The 21,444-nt window shown below is 60.9% G+C and overlaps 1 protein-coding gene across 6 annotated transcripts; it reads left to right on the top strand.

The window, feature by feature from the left end:
- The first annotated feature begins 49 nt into the window (after positions 1-49).
- On the top strand, positions 50-21,212 carry CDC42BPG (CDC42 binding protein kinase gamma). 6 transcript variants are annotated; one of them, XM_030811136.1, is made up of 37 exons: positions 50-381; positions 2,888-2,979; positions 3,060-3,143; positions 4,152-4,247; positions 4,532-4,680; positions 5,215-5,308; positions 5,554-5,754; positions 5,885-6,133; positions 6,623-6,702; positions 7,768-7,865; positions 7,981-8,040; positions 8,242-8,345; positions 8,467-8,646; positions 8,913-9,002; positions 9,143-9,264; positions 9,345-9,417; positions 9,609-9,715; positions 9,799-9,913; positions 10,185-10,333; positions 10,408-10,496; positions 10,786-10,838; positions 10,927-11,025; positions 11,104-11,163; positions 11,412-11,517; positions 11,804-11,937; positions 12,021-12,160; positions 12,255-12,336; positions 13,043-13,259; positions 14,507-14,569; positions 14,693-15,292; positions 16,973-17,070; positions 17,146-17,230; positions 17,361-17,481; positions 17,596-17,713; positions 17,945-18,092; positions 18,208-18,293; positions 20,056-21,212. In XM_030811136.1, the coding sequence occupies exons 1-37, from the start codon at positions 222-224 to the stop codon at positions 20,110-20,112; spliced, it is 4,659 nt and encodes a 1,552-aa protein (XP_030666996.1). In that variant the 5' UTR covers positions 50-221; the 3' UTR covers positions 20,113-21,212. The 6 variants fall into 6 exon arrangements, with proteins under 6 accessions (XP_030666996.1, XP_030666997.1, XP_030666995.1 ...); XM_030811137.1 differs by having other exon boundaries at positions 7,960-8,040; positions 17,969-18,092; XM_030811135.1 differs by having other exon boundaries at positions 7,960-8,040.
- The last annotated feature ends 232 nt before the right edge of the window (positions 21,213-21,444 follow it).

Raw genomic sequence — 21,444 nt, 5'->3', positions numbered from 1 at the left:
CATTGGCCGGCGCGCACCTGCCCGTCCGTCGGGGGGCGGGGCCCGGCGCCCAGGTGAGGGCGCGCTGGCGGCGGCGGAGGAAGGTGACAGCGGGGAGGGCGGGAGAGTGGGGGGGGAGGACGCCCGGACAGAGCCTCAGACAGTTGGGCGGACGGACGGCCCGACAGGCGGGCATGCGGGCGGCCAGACGCTAGCCGAGCAGCGAGGCTCCGGCCGCAGCCATGGAGCGGCGGCTGAGCGCCCTGGAGCAGCTGGCGCAGGGCGAGGCCGGCGGCGGCCCGGGGCTCGACGGCCTCCTAGATCTGCTGCTGGCGCTGCACCACGAGCTCAGCAGCGGCCCCCTACGGCGGGAGCGCAGCGTGGCGCAGTTCCTGAGCTGGGGTGAGTGGCGGGGCGGCACGGAGCGGGGGCGGGCCTAGGGATATCGCGCCGAGACCCCCGCACCCGCAGACTTTCCCTTAGGGACCCGCACCCCCACGGGCTTCCCTCGCAGACTCCCTGCAGTGGCCCTGACGCGTACCACGGGAACCCCGCGGCCCGCACACTCGCCTGCACACCTCACCCTCACTCCAATTCTCACACACGCTCCTTCCCTCTCACAGACCCCGACACATGCACACACACACGAACTTGTGCCCAGGTATCGACCGCAGACGCATGTACCCAGTGCACCGCCTAGAGTCCCGTACAGATTTCCTTGCTCACAGGCCACACCTGACGCAGGACACACACAGACCCTCATGCATGTCACCCACTGACACACGGGCTCTGTTTTTCCTTCCTCTCGGATGCATTGTGACACACAGCTCACGGAGAGACCCAGGGAGCGCTGCAGACCACCCCGACCGCACTGGCACTGCAAAACACACAGATCTGTAGGTATTGCACACTTGCAGACCTTACCCCTGATCAACACACACACCCCCAGCTCCCTGCGTACAAGACCACTGCAGCCTGGACTCAGGAACCGATCTCCAACCCTTGGCCTGTGCAGGCTGCTGGCCAAGCTCCTTGGGGGCTGTGGCCCCGGGGCCGGGGAGGGGGGCCTAGCTGGAGATGGGTCTGTACCTTTCCTGGTAGACTCATCTGAGTCATTGGGAGTGGCTGGCCTGGGGTGACCCTGAACCCACTGTGGGCACTGGCGCCAGCTGGAGGGTTCCCTGGTCACACCCTGCCGGGCCATGGGGAAAAGGCACAGGGGCCTGGCCAGGGCGGGGTGAGGCAGGTGTTTGCCCAGTGGACAACTAGCGTTCCTGGCGCTCCTGAGCTCTGGGCAGGCACAAGGCCTGGGGTAGAGGGGGAAGCTGCCACCTAGATGTGCCAGGGAGTTGTCCCCTAGCCCCAACCCTTCCATCCAGGGCGAGGCAGTCAGAGGCCTCTGCCTCTGTGCCTGTCTCCCTGGGATGCCTTGGTGCTATGCGTGTCTGCCTGTGTTGTCGTCACCCCCCCCATGACACCCACACACGTGTGTGTGTTTGCACACACATGTGTGCTCCTCCCTGACTGCCTCCAGCACCTCTGCCTGGGACCCCGGCATGGGGGCCCTCTGTTGACAATCTCCCGAGGTAACTCAAAGGGCCGTGACTCATTCCTCTCCTGCTCGTCTCTACTTGTCCCTGCTCCTGCCCGGAGCCCCCATGCCCTGTGGGAGGCCAGAGGATTAGGCGGCCTGTCCAGGGGCCTGGATCCTCCTGCCTGTGGGCCTGGGCTTCGGCCCTCTTCTGGCGGGTGGGTCCCTATGGTGCTGGCTTCAACTCCCACGGGGAGGCCCGGGGCTGCTCCTCCCCAGCTCCACACACAGACCTGGGAAAGAGACAATGAATTTCTGTAATGAGGTTTCCACCCCGCCCCCGCTGCGGGCTTCTGCCTGATAAACCTGTGGAACAGCTCTCTGTCCCACCCACAGACCCGCCCAGCTGGCAGGGAGTTTACCTCCTGGCAGGGGGAAACTGAGGCAGGGTGCCAGACCACAGCTGCCCCCCATCCTGACTGATCACTCCTGCCTCCCTAAGACCCAATTCCTTCCCAAAGCCTGTGGCTAATCCAGGCCTGGAAAGCGCCTGGGAGTGGCTGGAGTTGCCCCTCCTGGAGGTATCTGGGATGTGAGGAAATCGGACGTTCTTGACCAGACAAAAGCCTCGTCCAGACAGGGAGGCAGGGCTGGGAGTGAGAGAGCCGGTCAGGCCTGGAGGCATCCTGAGCACTCACGCCTTCAGGGGCTAGTGCTGGCACCAGGGAAAGGCATCTTGGTCCTGTTTGTGAGTCTCGTGGGCACCTCAGCAGACTGGCATCCATGCCTCCAGCCTGAGGGGCCCCACATAGGAAGCATAGAGCCTGTCCTCCCTGCCCTAGGGGCTGCAGGCCTCACCCCCAACCAGGTACCTCTGTGCCTACAGGGTCCTCGGACCCAGGCCCACAGCTCCTGAATGGGAGAGAAGCCTTTCTGGGGATAAGGAATGTCACCCATCCAGTTTCCTAAGACAGGCCCTGGCCTGAACCTGTGAGGGGGCCAAGAACTGTGAGGTGGGGGTAGGAATGGTGTCCCATGGTCCCCAGGGTGACCTGGCCAAACAGAGTCAGGCCGCAGACTGGGCAGGACTACAAGTCCCATCAGCCCCTGGGATGGAGGCTGCCTAGAGTCTGGGGCCAGGGGTCCAGGGAGGTCCAGGGACCAGGCAGTCAGCTGAGTCCGGCCTCTGACCTTCCGCACTTCCTGATCATGGCCAAAGGAGCACCAGCTCCTGCCAACCCCTTGGCCTGAGGCTGTCCCTGGGGAGGTCATCCCTGCCTGGGCTCATAGGAGTGGCAGCTCCTGGCTTGCCCAAGGTGAGAGGGGGAATGGAGCCCTCCCTGCATGCACTCTGAGTCCCGCCCTGTGTCCCCTCAGCCAGCCCCTTCGTATCAAAGGTGAAAGAACTGCGTCTGCAGAGAGATGACTTTGAGATCTTGAAGGTGATCGGCCGAGGAGCCTTTGGGGAGGTGAGCAGAGGGCCTGGGGTAGGTGGGGAGGAGGTGTTCACACCGGGCTGGGCTCACCCCGGTCCTCCCTGTGGCCTTAGGTCGCCGTGGTGAGGCAGAGAGACACTGGGCAGATTTTTGCCATGAAAATGCTGCACAAGTGGGAGATGCTGAAGAGGGCTGAGGTCAGTGTGGAGTCTAGGGGGCCCTTGGGCACCCTACAAATGGGTGTGGGGGAGGTGTATGCTGCCAGGGCCTATGGGGCATGGGGGGGGCGGGCAAGGCTGCAGACCAGGCAAAGGGTGCCACCCTCAGCAGCCACTGATTTGTTATCTTTCTCACAATAAACCCTTTATTTATTTATTTATTTATTTATTTATTTATTTTTGAGACAGTCTCGCTCTGTTAACTATGCTGGAGTGCAATGGTGCTATCTTGGCTCACTGCAACCTCCACCTCCCAGTTCAAGCAATTCTGCCTCAGCCTCCCAAGTAGCTGGGATTACAGGCACCTGCCACCACACCCGGCTAATTTTTGTATTTTTAGTAGAGATGAGGTTTTGCTATGTTGGATAGGCTGGTCTCGAACTCCTGACCTCAGATGGTCCTTCTGCCTCGGCCTCCCAAAGTGCTGGGATTACAGGTGTGAACCACCATGCCCAGCCTACAATAAACTCTTTTTTTTTAAGACAGAGTCTCACTCTGTCACCCAGGCTGGAGTGCAATGGCACTATCTCGGCTCACTGCAACCTCCACCTCCTGGGTTCAAGGGATTCTCATGCCTCAGCCTCCCAAGTAGCTGGGATTACAGGCGTGTGCCATGACGCCCAGCTAAGTTTCTTGTATTTTTAGTAGAGATGGGGTTTCACCATGTTGGCCAGGCTGGTCTCCAACTCTTGATCTCAAGTGATCTGCCCGCCTTGGCTTCCCAAAGTGCTGGGATTACAGGCCTAATAAACCCTTCTGAAAGCAACCAGAGTCATTCCCATTTTCCATATGGTCACGCTGAGGCCCAGAGCCATAGAGCGTGGGTGTGGGCTTGGGCTCAGTCACAGCCAGACAGGGGACAGTAGAGCTACGACCTCCATCTGAGCTCCCAGACTCACAGAGTCTTTCTCCATCCCCTGAGCTGGCAAGGGGGGCATCCTGGGCTCTGATCCCACCCCACCCCTTACTTCCCCAAACCTGCTGCAGACAGCCTGTTTCCGGGAGGAGCGGGATGTGCTCGTGAAAGGGGACAGCCATTGGGTGACCACTCTGCACTATGCCTTCCAAGACGAGGAGTACCTGGTGAGGATACGTGGCGGGGCTGGAGGGGAGCATCCTAGGGACACAGGAGAGGGCCCTTGGGGCCAGGGGCACTGGGCCCAAAGAGAGACCCCTCTTGGGACCAAGAGACTCCCATTTCCCACCAGGTCCTGGGCTTGGCACCTCCTGCCTGAGCCCTGGCTGGGAACTGGCCAGCCCAGAGCTGCTGGGAGATTCAGCCTTGCCTTCCCAGAGCCCTGTGGGACTGTGGTGAAGTGGCCAGGTGCACCCTTCCCCCGGGTCTGATTCTTGTCCCCCACCTCCAGTACCTTGTGATGGACTACTATGCCGGTGGGGACCTCCTGACGCTGCTGAGCCGCTTCGAGGACCGTCTCCCGCCCGAGCTGGCCCAGTTCTACCTGGCTGAGATGGTGCTGGCCATCCACTCGCTGCACCAGCTGGGTTACGTCCACAGGTGGGGCCCCAGCCCCGCCGCCCTGCCCAACCCCTGCCAGCTGTGCTGGGGACAGCTGATGTCAGCTGAGCACTCACTATGTGCCAGGCACTTCTCTGGGTGCCTCATCCGTGTGCTTCCTTGGAATCATACCAAAGAGCCCTCTGTGGCAGGGGCTGCTGCTGTGTCCGGCCTACAGCTGAGGGGGTCAGAGCTTAGAACAGGGAGACACCTGTCTCAAGGTGACTCGCCTCACGGGTGGCCAAGCCGTGGTCTGCACTGGGGAAGTCTGACTCCTGTGTCCCCCACAGCACACTCTGCCACCTCCAAGGGTTGTCCCCACACATTCTTTCTACAATCTAGCCATCTTCCTCCTTCTGGCCTGTGGGACCATCTACACGCACACACGTTGCTTATCATATGAGCACCTACACACAGGAATGTGTGTGAGCTGGTGCTGGCACACACCGTCGTGCATGTGCACCTGGGCGTGTGCCTAAATGGCCACTTACACACAGGTCAAGCCCCTCACTCTCCCTGCCTGCCATCCCCCAGGGATGTCAAGCCAGACAATGTCCTGCTGGATGTGAACGGGCACATTCGCCTGGCTGACTTCGGCTCCTGCCTGCGTCTCAACACCAATGGCATGGTAAGGACCCCGCCCCAGAGTGGGAGCAGGGGATACCAGGTGGGCCAAGCTCTCAGGAAAATGGGAGGCCCCAGGCCTAGTGCAGAGGCATCAGGCTCCCTGGGGAAGGTGGGTGAGACCCAGGCCCCAGGTGGGCAGCAGCAGGCCAGCCTGGCAGAGTAGGGGTGACGGCCATCGCGAGGGGCCAGCAGCCCCAGCCAAGCCCAAAGCTGTCCTCATGGCTTCACCACCACCACCACCCACAGGTGGATTCATCAGTGGCAGTAGGGACGCCGGACTATATCTCCCCTGAGATCCTGCAGGCCATGGAGGAGGGCAAGGGCCACTACGGCCCACAGTGTGACTGGTGGTCGCTTGGAGTCTGCGCCTATGAGCTGCTCTTTGGGGAGACGCCCTTCTATGCCGAGTCCTTGGTGGAAACCTACGGCAAGATCATGAACCACGAGGTCTGGACACCAGGCACTGGGCTTCCAGAGGGGGCAGTGGGACCCCCGAGTCTGTGTGGTTGGAAATACCTGCAGGTGAGGCTGGGTTCTTGGACACTTGACCCAGCCTGCCCCCTCCCCTGACCCACAGGACCACTTGCAGTTCCCCCCGGACGTGCCTGATGTGCCAGCCAGCGCCCAAGACCTGATCCGCCAGCTGCTGTGTCGCCAGGAAGAGCGGCTAGGCCGTGGTGGGCTGGACGACTTCCGGAACCATCCTTTCTTCGAAGGCGTGGACTGGGAGCGGCTGGCGAGCAGCACGGCCCCCTATATTCCTGAGCTGCGGGGGCCCATGGACACCTCCAACTTTGACGTGGATGATGACACCCTCAACCATCCAGTGAGTGGCAAAGGCCACTGCAGGAGGGGAGCTGCCCTACCCCCTTGTTGGCTGAGGGAACCCTCCCTCTGAAGTCCCCTGGGGTGGGCTGGGGGTGAGGCCTTCAGACACCAGGGCTTATGATTTATGGACTCCCAGACTGACCCGTTCCAGCTGCCATCCCCTGGCCCAGCCTCTTCCAGCCAAACGGGTGGGGGAGCATCTCCCACAGGCTCCCCATGCTCGCCTGCACTGAGGTGGGCTGTGTCAAGGGAAGGCCCTCTGACCACAAGTATCATCCTATTAACTAGAATCCATATAAGGAAGAAAACTCCCAGCAGCTCCTAGGAGACTTGTGGGAGCTGAGGGTCTGTTTGGGTTGGGCCGTGTTACCACCCTGAGTTCCCACCTGAGCAGGAGGTGGTCGCACCTGGTCCCAGGGGGCTCCTGGGCCTCGGGTCTCGGGCCTCGGCCTGTGGACTCTGACTCTCCTTCCCTCTCCCTCTGCAGGGGACCCTGCCACCGCCCTCCCACGGGGCCTTCTCCGGCCACCACCTGCCATTTGTGGGCTTCACCTATACCTCGGGCAGGTGAGGCTAGTCCTCACACACCTGGTGGGAGGCTCAGGGTTGCCTGACCTGGAGCACACTGGGCGCGTAGCCCATTGGGGCCCTGGGAAGGAGGGCAGAAGGGTTCCCCAGCGCCTGCATGTGGCAGGTGCTCTAGCCCTCATCCTCGGGGTCCTGGTGAAGCCACACCCAGGTCCCGCTGGGCCACATGCCAGCACGTAGCTCTCGTGGCGCCTTCCACGAAGGGCAAGGGTGCGCTGCACCTAGAGCCAGAGGTGTAGGGTTCGAAGGCCCCTACTGCTCCCGGGCCTCACTTTGTGGCTCTGTAAAGTGGGTGGGATGGACCAGGCGTGGTGGCTCATGGTTGTAATCCCAGCACTTAGGGAGGCCGAGGTGGGTGGGTCACCTGAGGTCAGGAGTCCGAGACCAGCCTGGCCAACATAGTGAAACCCCATCTCTTCTAAAAATATAAAAATTAGCCGGGCATGGTGGCAGGCGCCTGTAATCCCAGCTACTTGGGAGGCTGAGGCAGCGAGAATCGCTTGAACCCGGGAGGCAGAGGTTGCAGTGAGCTGAGATCACGCCATTGCACTCCAGCCTGGGTGACAGAGCGACTCTGTCTCAAAATGGGTGGGATGATCTCCACCTACTCCCATTCGAGGGGCTGGCCTGAGACCGCAGTGAGGTCCTGGTGTGGTGTGCTCTGAGGTGGAAGGAAATGGGTCAGATCCCCACTCCTCGGGACCAGCCAGGCCACCGTCACCACATCCTGTCCTCGACAGCCCTTGGGAGAGGCCTTGTCACCACCATCTTCCCCTGGGGAAACTGAGGCTAAAATACATTGGGTTCGAGGTGATACAGCTTGTAACGGCCAGGACCAGGGCTTAAACCTGGGCCTGGGGACCCGGAGCCTGTGCCCTGAAGCTGCTGCCCTGGGCTGCCAGCCATGGCACCAGTCTGGGGTCTCCCGAGGGCAGGGTCTGTTTTGGCTGTTTCACAATTAATGAGTGATTCGATCCAGGAGGATGGAGGAGACTCTGTGGGGTGAGGTTTCTACCAACACACATGGCTCCTGTCTCCCTGCAGTCACAGTCCTGAGAGCAGCTCTGAGGCCTGGGCTGCCCTGGAGCGGAAGCTCCAGTGTCTGGAGCAGGAGAAGGTGGAGCTGAGCAGGAAGCACCAAGGTACTGGGAGCGGCTGGGCCGGGCCTGGGTGTGCTGGCCCTATGGGCTGCTGCTGCGGGAGTGGACTCACCTGTGGGTACCACCTCCCCTCCAGAGGCCCTGCACACCCCCACAGACCATCGGGAGCTGGAGCAGCTACGGAAGGAAGTTCAGACTCTGAGGGAGAGGCTGTCAGGTATCCCTTCTGACCACCCCCCCTGGGGCTGAGTCCCACCTGGGCTCGGGTCCTGCCCCTGCCCTGGACATGCTGTATGATCCTGGGGGAGCATTTTACACTCTCTGAGCCTGTGTGTGGAAAACAGGCCAAGGAGACTTGCTCCTGGGCTGAGAGGCTGGGGCCGTCAGCACTTGAGGTCTCAGTGACTCTTCCCGGCAGAGATGCTGAGGGACAAGGCCTCATTGTCCCAGATGGATGGGCCCCCAGCTGGTAGCCCAGGTCAGGACAGTGACCTACGGCAGGAGCTTGACCGGCTTCACCAGGTGAGGGCTGGGTGAGGTGGGTGAGGGCTGGGTGAGGTGGGTGAGTGGCCCTGGGCTCCATGGACGGTTCATGCCTGACCCTGGGCCTCCTCCTGCCCCGCTCCCTCCCCTGCCTCCTCAGGAGCTGGCCGAGGGTCGGGCAGGGCTGCAGGCTCAGGAGCAGGAGCTCTGCAGGGCCCAGGGGCAGCAGGAGGAGCTGCTTCAGAGGCTGCAGGAGGCCCAGGAGAGAGAGGTGGCCACAGCTAGCCAGACCCAGGCCCTGAGCTCCCAGCTGGAGGAAGCCCAGGCTGCCCAGAGGGAGGTGGGTGACCAGGGTGGGTAGGGACAGCACCTGGGCCGTACCCCCAGTGTGGCTGGAGGGAGCATGGGGAGCTTGGTGGGAGATGCTGCCCCTCGGTTGTAGCTGGCAGAGGCTAGGCCAGGGAATGGTGGCTGGGACGGGGCAGTCTGGAAGTCCATGCCTCCTCACATCCACTGTGGCTGGCAGAGTCTGGAGTCCATGGCAAGGTGGACAGAGGGGCTGCCGAGGGCAGAGTTGGCAGTGGCCTGCCTCTGCACTCCTCACAGCTGGAGGCCCAGGTGTCCTCCCTGAGCCGGCAGGTGACACAGCTGCAGGGACAGTGGGAGCAACGCCTTGAGGAGTTTTCCCAGCCCAAGGTAGTCAAGTCCTACCCCCTTGGCAAGAGGCGCTTCCCCACCAGCCTGACCCCACTCAGAGCCTCAGGGCCAGGCCTGTGTCCCGGGTGGGGGGCCATGGCATCTTGGGTCTCTGCCCTGACCTCCTCCATGTCCCCAAGACCATCCACACAGCCTCTGAGACCAACGGGATGGGACCCCCCGAGGGTGGGCCTCAGGAGGCCCAACTGAGGAAGGAGGTGGCCGCCCTGCGAGAGCAGCTAGAGCAGGCCCACAGCCACAGGTGAGCCAGACAGCTGGTGGCAGGGAGGGGCCGGGCCTGGCCTGGGTGGTGAGTCACGGCCTTGGCCTTCTCCTCCCCAGGCTGAGTGGTAAGGAGGAGGCTCTGTGCCAGCTGCAGGAGGAAAACCGGAGGCTGAGCCAGGAGCAGGAGCGGGTGAGCAGGGGGACGGACGGAGGGCACGACAGACGGACAAGGCAATGGGGAGCCAGTGGGCGGGTGGGCAAGCTGTAGCCAGCGAGCAGAGTGGACATGGACGGGGCTCGGGGTGCTGGGGTACCTGCAGGGAGACGGCAGTCCCAGAACTGCTGGGACCTGGGGCTGACCTTTCCTCTGGCCGGCCCCAGCTAGAAGCAGAGCTGGCCCAGGAGCAGGAGAGCAAGCAGCGGCTGGAGGGTGAGCGGCGGGAGACGGAGAGCAACTGGGAGGCCCAGCTCGCCGACATCCTCAGCTGGTGGGTGTCAGGGGTGGGTCGGGGTGGGGAACGCAGGCGAGACTGAGGGCCCAGCCCATGACCCTGAGCCCCTTCCCAATCAGGGTGAATGATGAGAAGGTCTCAAGAGGCTACCTGCAGGCCCTGGCCACCAAGATGGCAGAGGAGCTGGAGTCCTTGAGGAACGTAGGCACCCAGACGCTCCCTGCCCGGCCACTGGTAAGCCCCAGAGATGCCCCTGGGGGCTGGCTTGGGCAAGTCACTGACCTTCCATGAGCTCAGCATCCCTGCTACTGAAGGTCACTACTGGAGGTGGGGACACTGAGCTCATGGGAGACAGTGACTTCCCTGAGCTCACAGTGGGTCAGTGGCTGAGCTGGAGCTTTGAGCCTGGCTGGGTGGCATGGGTAGCAGGATGCTCTGGTAGGAGGGGGTCCCTGAGGCAGCCAGGCCTAGAAAGCATCTTATACGGGTGCTCCATGGCCACCAGGACCACCAGTGGAAGGCGCGGCGACTGCAGAAGATGGAGGCCTCGGCCAGGCTGGAGCTGCAGTCAGCGCTGGAGGCCGAGATCCGCGCCAAGCAGGGCCTGCAGGAGCAGCTGACGCAGGTGCAGGAGGCCCAGCTGCAGGCTGAGCGGTGAGGCTAGGGGCAGGCGCTGGGGGCCAGGGCCCGCACAGGGGCTGGTGGCGAGCCTTTGCCGTTCTCCCCAGCCGTCTGCAGGAGGCCGAGAAGCAGAGCCAGGCCCTGCAACAGGAGCTCGCCATGCTGCGGGAGGAGCTGCGGGCCCGAGGGCCAGCGGGTGAGTGGCTGCCAACTGCTTGCCCTGGAGCCAGGCTCTCCCACAGCCTCCCACTTGCCAAGGGGGTTCCACGATGGCCTGGCAGGGTGGTGGAGACAGGAGTCTGTTCCTGGACTCTGCCGCTTACTCCATCATCTGTAACCAGCACTTCTTGAGTGCCTGCTGTGCCCAGCCCTGCCCCACGCCTGTGGTCATTTCCCATTTTACTGAGGTGGGAACTGAGGCCCCTCCTGGCCCCTAGTTCCTCAGGCCAGGGACCCCAGGCCAGTGACCCACCCTCTCTTTGCAGACACCAAGCCCTCAAACTCCCTGATTCCCTTCCTGTCCTTCCGGAGCTCAGAGGTAAGGACCAGGCCGAGGGGCTCGTTGGGGAGAAGTCCTGGGAGAGGCACAGGGACCTTGACTTTGCTCCTCTCTCTCCCATCCCCAGAAGGATTCTGCCAAGGACCCTGGCATCTCAGGAGAGGCCACAAGGCATGGAGGGGAGCCAGAGCTGAGGCCGGAGGGCCGACGCAGCCTGCGCATGGGGGTGAGGACAGGTGGGTCCATAGTAGGGGGCCTGGGCCCCGCCCTTGCCCGTCTCACCTGCTGCCCCGCCCTCCTGCAGGCTGTGTTCCCCAGAGCACCCACTGCCAACACAGCCTCTACAGAAGGTCTTCCTGCTAAGGTCAGTGCCCAGAGGGGCAAGCGGGGTGGGGGCACCAAGCAGTTCTGCCAGGCTGAATGGACACTGTGCATCGTGGCCAGCAGGCACAATTGGGGTGGAGGTGGTGGCAGTGAGCTTGCCTGCTGCCATAGATTGGCTGGGACTCGGAGGTTACTGTTGCCTGGCTCAGCCTCTTGTCTTGCCTGACCCCTCAGGGATGGGGCATGGGGCCCTGGGAGGCCTTGGGTAATGGCTGTCCCCCTCCCCAGCCCGGCTCACACACGCTGCGCCCCCGGAGCTTCCCATCCCCAACCAAGTGTCTCCGCTGCACCTCGCTGATGCTGGGCCTGGGCCGCCAGGGCCTGGGTTGTGATGGTGAGAGTCCCCACCCCACCGCACACCCACCCACTATGCTCCAGCCATGGTCGCAGGTGTGTGGCCCTGGCACACCCAGGCTGTTTCTCCCATCCCAGGGTTACTGGCACCTGCTGGTCAAATTTCCTACTGCTCAGCTTTGTTCCTTTTCTCACTTGATGAGGAATTGGGGACAGTTCAGGTGCCACTGTGGCTTAGGGAAGCTGGCCCTGGACATGCTCCAGTCCTGGTTTGGGGCTGTCCCCTCCCAGCCTCACGTCGTCCACCTTCTCCATTTTCCCCACAGCCTGCGGCTACTTTTGTCACACAACCTGTGCCCCACAGGCCCCACCCTGCCCCGTGCCCCCTGACCTCCTCCGCACAGCCCTGGGAGTACACCCTGAAACGGGCACAGGCACTGCCTATGAGGGCTTTCTGTCGGTGAGTGGGGGCCGAGGGAGGGGAAGACAGGCATGGGGGTGCTGAGGGCCCCTGCAGCCCTCCCATGCTTGCCTTTCCGCCAGGTGCCACGGCCCTCAGGCGTCCGGCGGGGCTGGCAGCGCGTGTTTGCTGCCCTGAGTGACTCACGCCTGCTGTTGTTTGACGCCCCTGACCCGAGGCTCAGCCCGCCCAGCGGGGCCCTCCTGCAGGTCCTGGATCTGAGGTGGGTGCCGGGCAGTGGCATGGGGCAAGGGACTAGTGGTGAGGGGGGCAGTCAGGGACAGGGAGACTTCTGACCTGTTCTGTGAACCTCCCAGGGACCCCCAGTTCTCGGCTACCCCTGTCCTGGCCTCTGATGTCATCCATGCCCAATCCAGGGACCTGCCACGCATCTTTAGGGTGAGTGCCTGGGATGATATGGAGCAGCCACCATCCACCTCCCCATGCTGTCCCCGCTCTGGCCACTGTCCCCCCACTCCATACTACCCTCTTGGGCCAGCCCACAACCACAACACGCTTTCCATGTGAGCACCTGGCCAGGTCTCACCTCGTCTAGGATCTGCCGTGACTTCCCATCATCTGCAGGGTGCGGGTGCTCCTGACCTAGCCCTTGAGGCCCCAAGGATCTGACCCTGCAGGCCTCCCCAGTCCTCTCCCTTGGCACCTCTCTCTGCTCTGGCCACACCTTGCTTTCTCCAGTTCTGAGGGTACCCTGTGCCTGTGTGCGCCACATTCTCAGTCCTTCACGTCTGTCTTTGCACGGAATTCCCGGCCCTGCACTGGCGCCCAGCCCCTCACCTACCTTGACTACTCCTGGTTAGTTACTCGTCCCTCAAGCTCCAGCAGAAATGTCTGGTCTCCTGGGAAGTCATCCTTCACCTCCTGGCCCGGGTTTGGGGCCCTCTGTGTTCCCACTAGGCCCGTCCTTGCCCCATTACGGCGCTGGTCACATGGCTCTGGAGTTGTCTGTATGCCTGTCTGGCCTACTCCCTGCTGCTGACAGTGCACGCTAGGCCCCCGGGGCACAGCGGCTGCCGGAGGCAGGAAGGGAGGGAGGACAGATGGCTCTGGCCCACGGCCCTCCAGCTGGGGTCCTTGCCTGCAGGTGACGACCTCCCAGCTGGCAGTGCCGCCCACCATGTGCACTGTGCTGCTGCTGGCGGAGAGCGAGGGGGAGCGGGAACGCTGGCTGCAGGTGTTGGGTGAGCTGCAGCGGCTGCTGCTGGATGCGCGGCCAAGACCCCGGCCTGTGTACACACTCAAGGAGGCCTACGACAACGGGCTGCCGCTGCTGCCCCACACGCTCTGCGCTGCCATCCTTGGTGAGCTGATGGAGGGGACTGGAGGGAACAGTCCAGGCCTGCAGGAGTGCTGGTGTCTAGGAAAATAGTCCCAAGGGCCACTGCTACTGCCCATTCCCTGCAGCCACGAGACACAGACTGCCTCACACCACGTATGTGCTCCAGCCTCCTGTGTGCATGGCTGGGTCCCCAGGTAGGGGCCTGGCTTATCCCCACTCCATTTCGCTGTGCCTCAGTTTCTGCTTTTTCCAAAAGAATCTCAAGGGAGTAGAAGGAACAAAGGCTTTTTTTTTCTTTTTTTTTTGAGACAGAGTCTCGCTCTGTCGCCCAGGCTGGAATGCAGCAGTGCAATCTCAGCTCACTGCAACCTCCGCCTCCCAGATTCAAGCAATTCTCCTGTCTCAGCCTCCAGAATAGCTGGGATTACAGGCATGCGCCACCTCGCCTGGCTACTTTTTGTATTTTTAGTAGAGAAGGGGTTTCACCATGTTGGCCAGGCTGGTCTCGAACTCCTGACGTCAGGTGATCCACCCACCTTGGCCTCCCAAAGTGCTGAGATTATAGGCGTGGGCCACCGTGCCCAGCTGGAACAGAGGCTTTAGAAAGAGAGAAACGAGGGTTCAGTCCTGGCTGTCTCACTACAAGCTGGGGGACTGGGGGAGCAGCTGTAGAAACCACCCAGAGCCTCATAACATCTCTTGGGTGGAGCTGCCAAGAGCTTCACTTGTGGTCAGCCTTGAACCTGGGGCTCAGCAGGGCTCTTCTGTAACCAAGGCTGGGAAAGAGGCATGAAACAGAGCTCCTCAGCATCCCCCAGCAGCAGAGGCCCTGAGCCCAGCCCCGCTCTCAGGGCAGGAGCCACAGGAGAGGTTGTGCGGGTCCCTGGAGCAGTCAGGAACCAGAGGGGAGGGGATTTATTGAGCAAGGGGCTCTGCTGAACCCTCCCCTGCATCACTTCCTCGCTTCCTCAGAGCTGCTCTGTGAGGAAGTACCATCGTTGTCCCCAGTTTACATAAGGGAAAACCAAGGCTCTGAGAGGTGACGTGACTTACCTGAAATCCCACAGCTCAAGGTGATGGGCCTCACCCCAACCCCTCTGGAAGAGCCTGTCCAGACTGAGAGAGAAGGGTCAGTGAGGCAGGGACAGCGGGATTATGGCCACCCCCATTTCCTCAAGAGAAACAGGCACAGCAGGGCAGGTGGACTGCCCAATCTCCATGTTATTGAGTGGGACTTCTGACCTCTGACCCTCTGCCTCCCTCTACCAGACCAGGATCGACTTGCACTTGGCACCGAGGAGGGGCTCTTTATCATCCATCTGCACAGCAACGGTACCCATCAAGGCTGGGCTAGGGTGGGCGTGGGCAGGGGCAGCCCCAGCGGGCAGAGGAGGATGGGGATGGGTCACTCTTCAACCACCTGCCAGTGACACTTTCCCCTCGCCAACCATGCAGACATCTTCCAGGTGGGGGAGTGCCGGCGCGTGCAGCAGCTGGCCTTGAGCCCCAGCGCAGGCCTGCTGGTTGTGCTGTGTGGCCGTGGCCCCAGCGTGCGTCTCTTTGCCCTGGCGGAGCTGGAGAACGTAGAGGTAGCAGGTGCCAAGATCCCTGAGTCTCGAGGCTGCCAGGCGCTGGCAGCTGGAAGCATCCTGCAGGCCCGCACCCCGGTGCTCTGTGTAGCCGTCAAGCGCCAGGTGCTCTGCTACCAGCTGGGCCCAGGCCCTGGGCCCTGGCAGCGCCGCATCCGTGAGCTGCAGGCACCCGCCACTGTGCAGAGCCTGGGGCTGCTGGGCGACCGGCTATGTGTGGGCGCCGCCGGTGGCTTTGCACTCTACCCGCTGCTCAACAAGGCTGCACCGTTGGCGCTGGGGGCCGGTTTGGTGCCTGAGGAGCTGCCACCATCCCGCGGGGGCCTGGGTGAGGCACTGGGTGCCGTGGAGCTTAGCCTCAGTGAGTTCCTGCTACTCTTCACCACTGCTGGCATCTACGTGGATGGCGCAGGCCGCAAGTCTCGTGGCCACGAGCTGTTGTGGCCAGCAGCGCCCATGGGCTGGGGTAAGGCCTGCGGAGGGCTTGGCAGGGGCCTAGGCACCTTCAGTGGGTGGGTGAAGACAGGGTCCCGCCTCAACTCATGCGCCTGGCATTGGAGGCCTTTGGTGCCAGTTTGCATCCTCCAGCCCAACAACACCCTGTCCCGCCCTCCGTGGCTTGCAGGGGACCTTCCTTTTCCATGGCTGAGCTCATGCTCCTCTCCTGCCTGAGCCGCTCTCCTTTTGTTTGTACCCAGCAAACTTTTTTTTTTCTTTTGAGACAGGGTCTCCCTCTGTCACCAGGCTGGAGTACAGTGGCACAATCTTGACTCACGGCCACCTCCGCCTCCTTGGGTCAAGTGATCCTCCCACCTCACCCTCTCAAGTAACTGGGGGCACAGGTGTGTGCCATCACGCCTGGCTAATTTTTGTTTTGTTTGAGACAGAGGAGTCTCACTTCTGTCGCCAGGCCGGAATGCAGTGGTGTGATCTCGGCTCACTGCAACCTCCGCTTCCTGGGTTCAGGCGATTCTCCTGCCTCAGCCTCCCTAGTAGCTGGGACTACAGGTGCACGCCACCACACCCAGCTAATTTTTGTGTTTTTAGTGGAGACGGGGTTTCACCATGTTGGCCAGGCTGGTCTCGAACTCCTGACCTCATGATCCACCTGCCTTGGCCTCCCAAAGTGCTGGGATTACAGGCGTGAGCCACTGCGCCCGGCCTAATTTTTGTATTTTTTCGTAGAGACGGGGTTTCGCCATATTGCCCAGGCTGGGAGTCTCAAACTCCTGGACTCAAGCAATCCTCCCGCGCGGCCTCCCAAAGTGCTGGGATTACAGGTGTGAGCCACCGGCCCCGGCCTGTACCTGGCAAACTCTTAACTAGGTCCCGCCCCAGTGTCAGCTCAGGGCCTGGAGCTGGTAGGCGCTCCAGAGATGACTGCTGCGATTGCTGTGGTCACCATTGCCTTCGTGCTACCCGCCCTGCCTCCCCATCATTGGTCCTTTCCTTCTCTTTGCCCCACTATCTCTCCGTCCAGACCTGTGTCATGGCTCTCATCACCTCCACTTCATGACTGGCTTGGTGCACTGGGGTCCCACAGAATGGGCCGGGGCTGGTTTCCTTATCCACATCAAGCACCCAGCCCAGGGTGGCACACTCCAGGGGCGATGGGTTTGGAGGAATGAGTGGAAGAGTGAATGAATGAATGAGGCAGTGGGGCAGTCTGGTGCATGCACAAGTAACTAGCATGATGGGTAAGGGCTGGAAGAGAGGGGCAGAGTGCCCTTCGTGAGCAATGGCTCTTTGGGGAGGGCCTGCAGATTGGGTGCCGCATATCACCCAAGCTGCCCAGGGCCAAATCGCAGCTCTTAGGACCAGCTGAGTGACCTGACCTTGACCATCACATGGCTCCAGGGGTTCCATTCCCTCATCTGGAAATTAGGGGTTATAACAGTAGTACCTGCTCAGAGTTGTTAGAAAATTAAGGGAGGAAAAGCATGTCGTGTTTAGAACTGAGCCAGGCATGTGGTGAGTGGTCCAGGGTTATCTCTGATTTGATGTGGAGGCTGGGCCGGGCGACAGGGAGTCTTCAGAGGAAGGACCTCAGCGTGGGGCGTGGTAGTTACTGTGCTGTGGCAGGGGACAAGGTATTCCCTGGGGAACAGAGGGGGAAACAGCTCAGAGGTGCCTGGCGTGCCCGCAGGGTATGCGGCCCCCTACCTGACAGTGTTCAGCGAGAACTCCATCGATGTGTTTGACGTGAGGAGGGCAGAATGGGTGCAGACCGTGCCGCTCAAGAAGGTGAGGGTCCGCCAGAGCCCTGGGGTAGCGCCGGGGGGTGGGGGCGTGGCCTGACCGCTGTGCCTGCTGCTTCAGGTGCGGCCCCTCAATCCAGAGGGCTCCCTGTTCCTCTACGGCACCGAGAAGGTCCGCCTGACCTACCTCAGGAACCAGCTGGCAGGTGAGGGAGTGCGCGTGTAACGGGTGCGTGCGTTCACCAGTGCGCACGTGTGGCTGTGTGGCCCTGAATGCCAGCTGACTGGGCCCCGGGAACGTGTTGAGCACAGCCCAGCTCTCCACTTCTCCCACAGAGAAGGACGAGTTCGACATCCCGGACCTCACCGACAACAGCCGGCGCCAGCTGTTCCGCACCAAGAGCAAGCGCCGCTTCTTTTTCCGCGTGTCGGAGGAACAGCAGAAGCAGCAGCGCAGGTGCGCGTGCACGACGCGGGGGGCTGAGGCTGGGCGGGGCCTCCTCCGCTTGTGGACGGGACGAAGGGAGGGTGGAGCTTCGCCACCCACTCCTTACACCTTCTCCGCCCGCAGGGAGATGCTGAAGGACCCTTTTGTGCGCTCCAAGCTCATCTCGCCGCCTACCAACTTCAACCACCTAGTACACGTGGGCCCTGTCAACGGGCGGCCCGGCGCCAGGGACAAGTCTCGGGTTAGTCCCCTAGAGCCAATCACAAGCCACTCTGGTGAGGCTGAGCCAATCACCGGCCTCTGTGGTGAGCTCTAGCGAATCACGGGCCGCTGTAATTACTCCTAAGGCCTGGGACTCACCCTTCTGCTACCTGGGACTTAAGTACAACCAGGCTGGGGGCCCAGTGGCGTTCATTTGTCCTGGTCTGTTGTGACTTGGGCTTCTTGTCCTCCTTGTGCCTCCTAGTCCTAGCCCCTCCGCACTGTCACCCAACAGGCTCCCGAAGAGAAGGGCCGAGTTGCCCGCGGCTCCGGCCCACAGCGGCCCCACAGCTTCTCCGAGGCGTTGCGGCGCCCAGCCTCCATGGGCAGCGAAGGCCTCGGTGGAGACGCAGACCCCAGTAAGGGCAGCCCCTCGGCCTCCAGTGTGCTACCCCCCACCCCAAGTTTCCATCCCCTTTGGATCCCTGAAATCTGATCTCGGTATTTTTGTCTCCTCGTCTGCTGCTGGAGCAGTGAAGAGAAAACCTTGGACATCCCTGTCCAGCGAGTCTGTGTCCTGTCCCCAGGGATCGCTGAGCCCTGCAACCTCCCTAATGCAGGTGAGCGGGTCCAGGAGGCTTGTCTTCCCCTATTCAAACGTCAAGCAGTTCTGTTTTGTGCTAGGCCTTGCACAGTGACCTAGGCTAGGGAACAAGCTGAGCCCATCCCTGCCCTCGATTCTACGAGATGCAGATTCTTACCTGTCTCACTCCACCAGTGGGCACCAGCAGGATCCTGGAGGCAGGCCAGCCTAGGTGGGAATCTGGGCTCTGACTGTTCCAGCTGTGTGGCTCTGGGCAAAATGCCCAACCTCCCTGATGTTGTCTCACCTGTAAAATGATGTGGTTTCTGGGAGGCCTGCATGAGCTGATGATACCTGCGAAGGGCTCAGCATAGTACCTGGCATGGGGAAGGTGCCACAAAAGGGGAGCTCTTGGGATTCTTTTTTTTTTTTTCAGACGGTGTCTCACTCTGTCACCCAGACTGGAGTGCAGTGGCACAATCTCAGTCACTGCAACCCCCACCTCCCACATTCGAGCAATTCTCCTACCTCAGCCTCTCCCAAGTAGCTGGTATTACAGGCTTGCATCACCATGCCCAGCTAATTCTTGTATTTTAAGTACAGATGGGGTTTCATCTCTACTTGTTGGCCAGGCTGGTCTCGAACTCCTGACCTCAAGTGATCCGCCCACCTTGGCCTCCCAAAGTGTTGGGATTACTGGTGTGAGCCACCACACCCGGCCACTCTTGGGATTCTTAATAGAGGCCCAGTCCACAGCAGGGAGTTGGGGAGTCAGAGGAGGGAGCAATCCATTCTGAATGAGGACAGGGAAAAACCTAAGAGAAGCTGGGGAGGTTCCCATTCCCCCTGCAGCCACGTCTACAGCACACACATCCACCCACTCCCGTCACACCAGGCCACTCGGAGCCCTGGGGCTTGCCATGTTCTTCCACACCTGCAGGCTCTTGCCCCTGCAGTCCCCTCTGTTTTGAATGCCTTTTCTCTATCTTCACCTTAACTAACACCAGACTGCCCTCCAGGTGACCCACCAGGATCATCTTCAAAGGAGCCTTCCTGGCCGCTTGGTCAGGTAGTCATTGCCTCCCTGGGGCTGGTGCCACCTTTGCCACCCCGCTCCCTCCACACCTTCCTTGCAGCTCCTGCTGTGCCGTGGGTTTCTTCTGGTGCCTGTTCTCCTCCCCTGACTGTGGGCTCCTTAGTGGTGGGGGTCAGGCTTCATTCTTCTGCCCAGAGTAAAGCATGTGTGTCAACTGAAGGAAGAATGGAGTGAAGGAACAAAGGGACTTTGAGGCTGGGCACAGTGGCTCACCCCTGTAATCGCAGCACTTTGGGAGACTGAGGCAGGCAGATCACTTGAGGTCAAGAGTTCGAGACCAGCCTGGCTAACATGGTGACACCCTGTCTCTACTAAAAATACAAAAATTAGCTGGGCCTGATGGCTCATGCCTGTCATCCCAGCTACTTGGGAAGCAGAGGCAGGAGAATCACTTGAACCTGAGGCAGAGGTTGCAGTGAGCCAAGATCATGCCATTACTGCACTCCAGCCTAGGCAACAGAGCAAGACTGTCTCAGGAAAAGAAAAAAAAGGACTTTGAGTCCATTCAAAGTTAAGTAGGAGCTCTCCAGGTTCTTCCAGTGACCCATTTACCACCTCCACTCCCCACCTCACATCTGGCTTCCTCCAGGGGCCCTGATACAGTGGGTGATGGGTCCTAAGGGGGCCTCTGGGAGCCACCGGCCCTGTGAGGAAAGAATCCTCCCTGATTCTACCCCTTGACTTCCTTTTCTTTCTCCTGCAGGTTTCAGAACGGCCCCGAAGCCTCCCCCTATCCCCTGATTTGGAGAGCTCTCCTTGATGCCCTCTGTTAGGGCCCACCCCAATCCCAGGGCAGAAGGACATGAGGGAGCGAAGAGCTTGAGGAATGCCATACTCCGGCTGGTCCGGGACATGGAAATTCGGACTCAGGGAGGGCCTGGGCTGGGCAATGACTGGGAGGCTTGCCTGGGTTCCCAGGACTTGGGGGTCCTGACTCCCAGCCCTCATCCTGCCTTACCCCTCTGTTCCCAGCCCCAGCCTTTGTAAGCCATTGGGAATAGAATGGCCCCTTTTGTCCTGGTGTCCAGGGGTGATTGTGCCAAAGCTCTTATTTCCAGTGCCAAGCCCCCAGAGGCTTGTAAGAGTTGGGATGAGGGATGGAGAGGGACTGGGTCTCTGGGAACAGGTTGGAGGTCTTATCTGTGGACTGTCTGACTCCCAGCTGAGGCCAAGATGGGGCATGTCCTGATCTCTGCTTAGCATCTGGGTGAGAAAAACAGGCTGCGATCCAGAGGAAGGGAAGATAGAGAAGGAGGGAAAGGATGTAGGCGAAGGAGGTGAGAGGATAGGAGGAAGGAAGTGGAGGAGGAGGTGATAGGAATTGGAAGGAGGTAGAAGCTGTGCAGAGGAAGAGGGGAGAGGGACAAAGGAGGAGTGATGAAGAAGAGGAGGGAGACAAAAAGAGGGATGGAGGAGAGAGGGAGTCTAGAGAACAAAGGGTCCTTTTTCTGGGGAGGGATGTGGTGGGCAGGGCTGACACTGTCAGCCAATCCTCCCATCGGGGAAGAGAATCCTGGACAGGGACAGGATGGAGAGGGTATTTATAAGGGCTTTTTGGTGGGAGATGGGTACCCAGTGGGGGCCACTGGAGGGTCTCCGGGCACACTCTGGCCCTTCCCAGAAAGGGGGTCCTTTTTCTCGAAGCTTCAACCAGTTGTGTGTTAGGGGAACCTAGGGGGCATTTTACTATTGATCACAGTCATTATATTGTTATTATATTACTATTTTTATTAAACCTCCCCCCACTGAAGTGTGGGGGGCAAAATAAGTATTTATCTCCTCAAATGCCACATTCCCAGGAGGGACAGACCCTGATGCTCTGTGCAGCAGCAAGAAACCAATAAAGACAGCTTTGTAAGCTGCTGGCCTCCTTGCCTGGATCTGTCCTCTGGGGTTCAGAAGGTGGGGGGTTAGGAATGGAGGGAACAGTGCGGGTGTCACAGACGGTTAAAGACCAGATTGTCTTCCCTGCGTTTTCAGGAATCAGGTGACGTTCAAATGGGGTAAATGAAGGGACTTGACTAACGAAGGGCAGTTTACAGAAGCATGCACAGTGCTAAGGGAACACACCAATGAGTGGCAGTGCCTCAGG

Source organism: Nomascus leucogenys, chromosome 4 (assembly GCF_006542625.1).
Source record: "Nomascus leucogenys isolate Asia chromosome 4, Asia_NLE_v1, whole genome shotgun sequence".
NCBI classification, from domain to species: Eukaryota; Metazoa; Chordata; class Mammalia; order Primates; family Hylobatidae; genus Nomascus; species Nomascus leucogenys.
The sequence above is the reverse complement of the archived record's forward strand: the minus strand, read 5'-3'. Positions and strand labels throughout refer to the sequence as shown.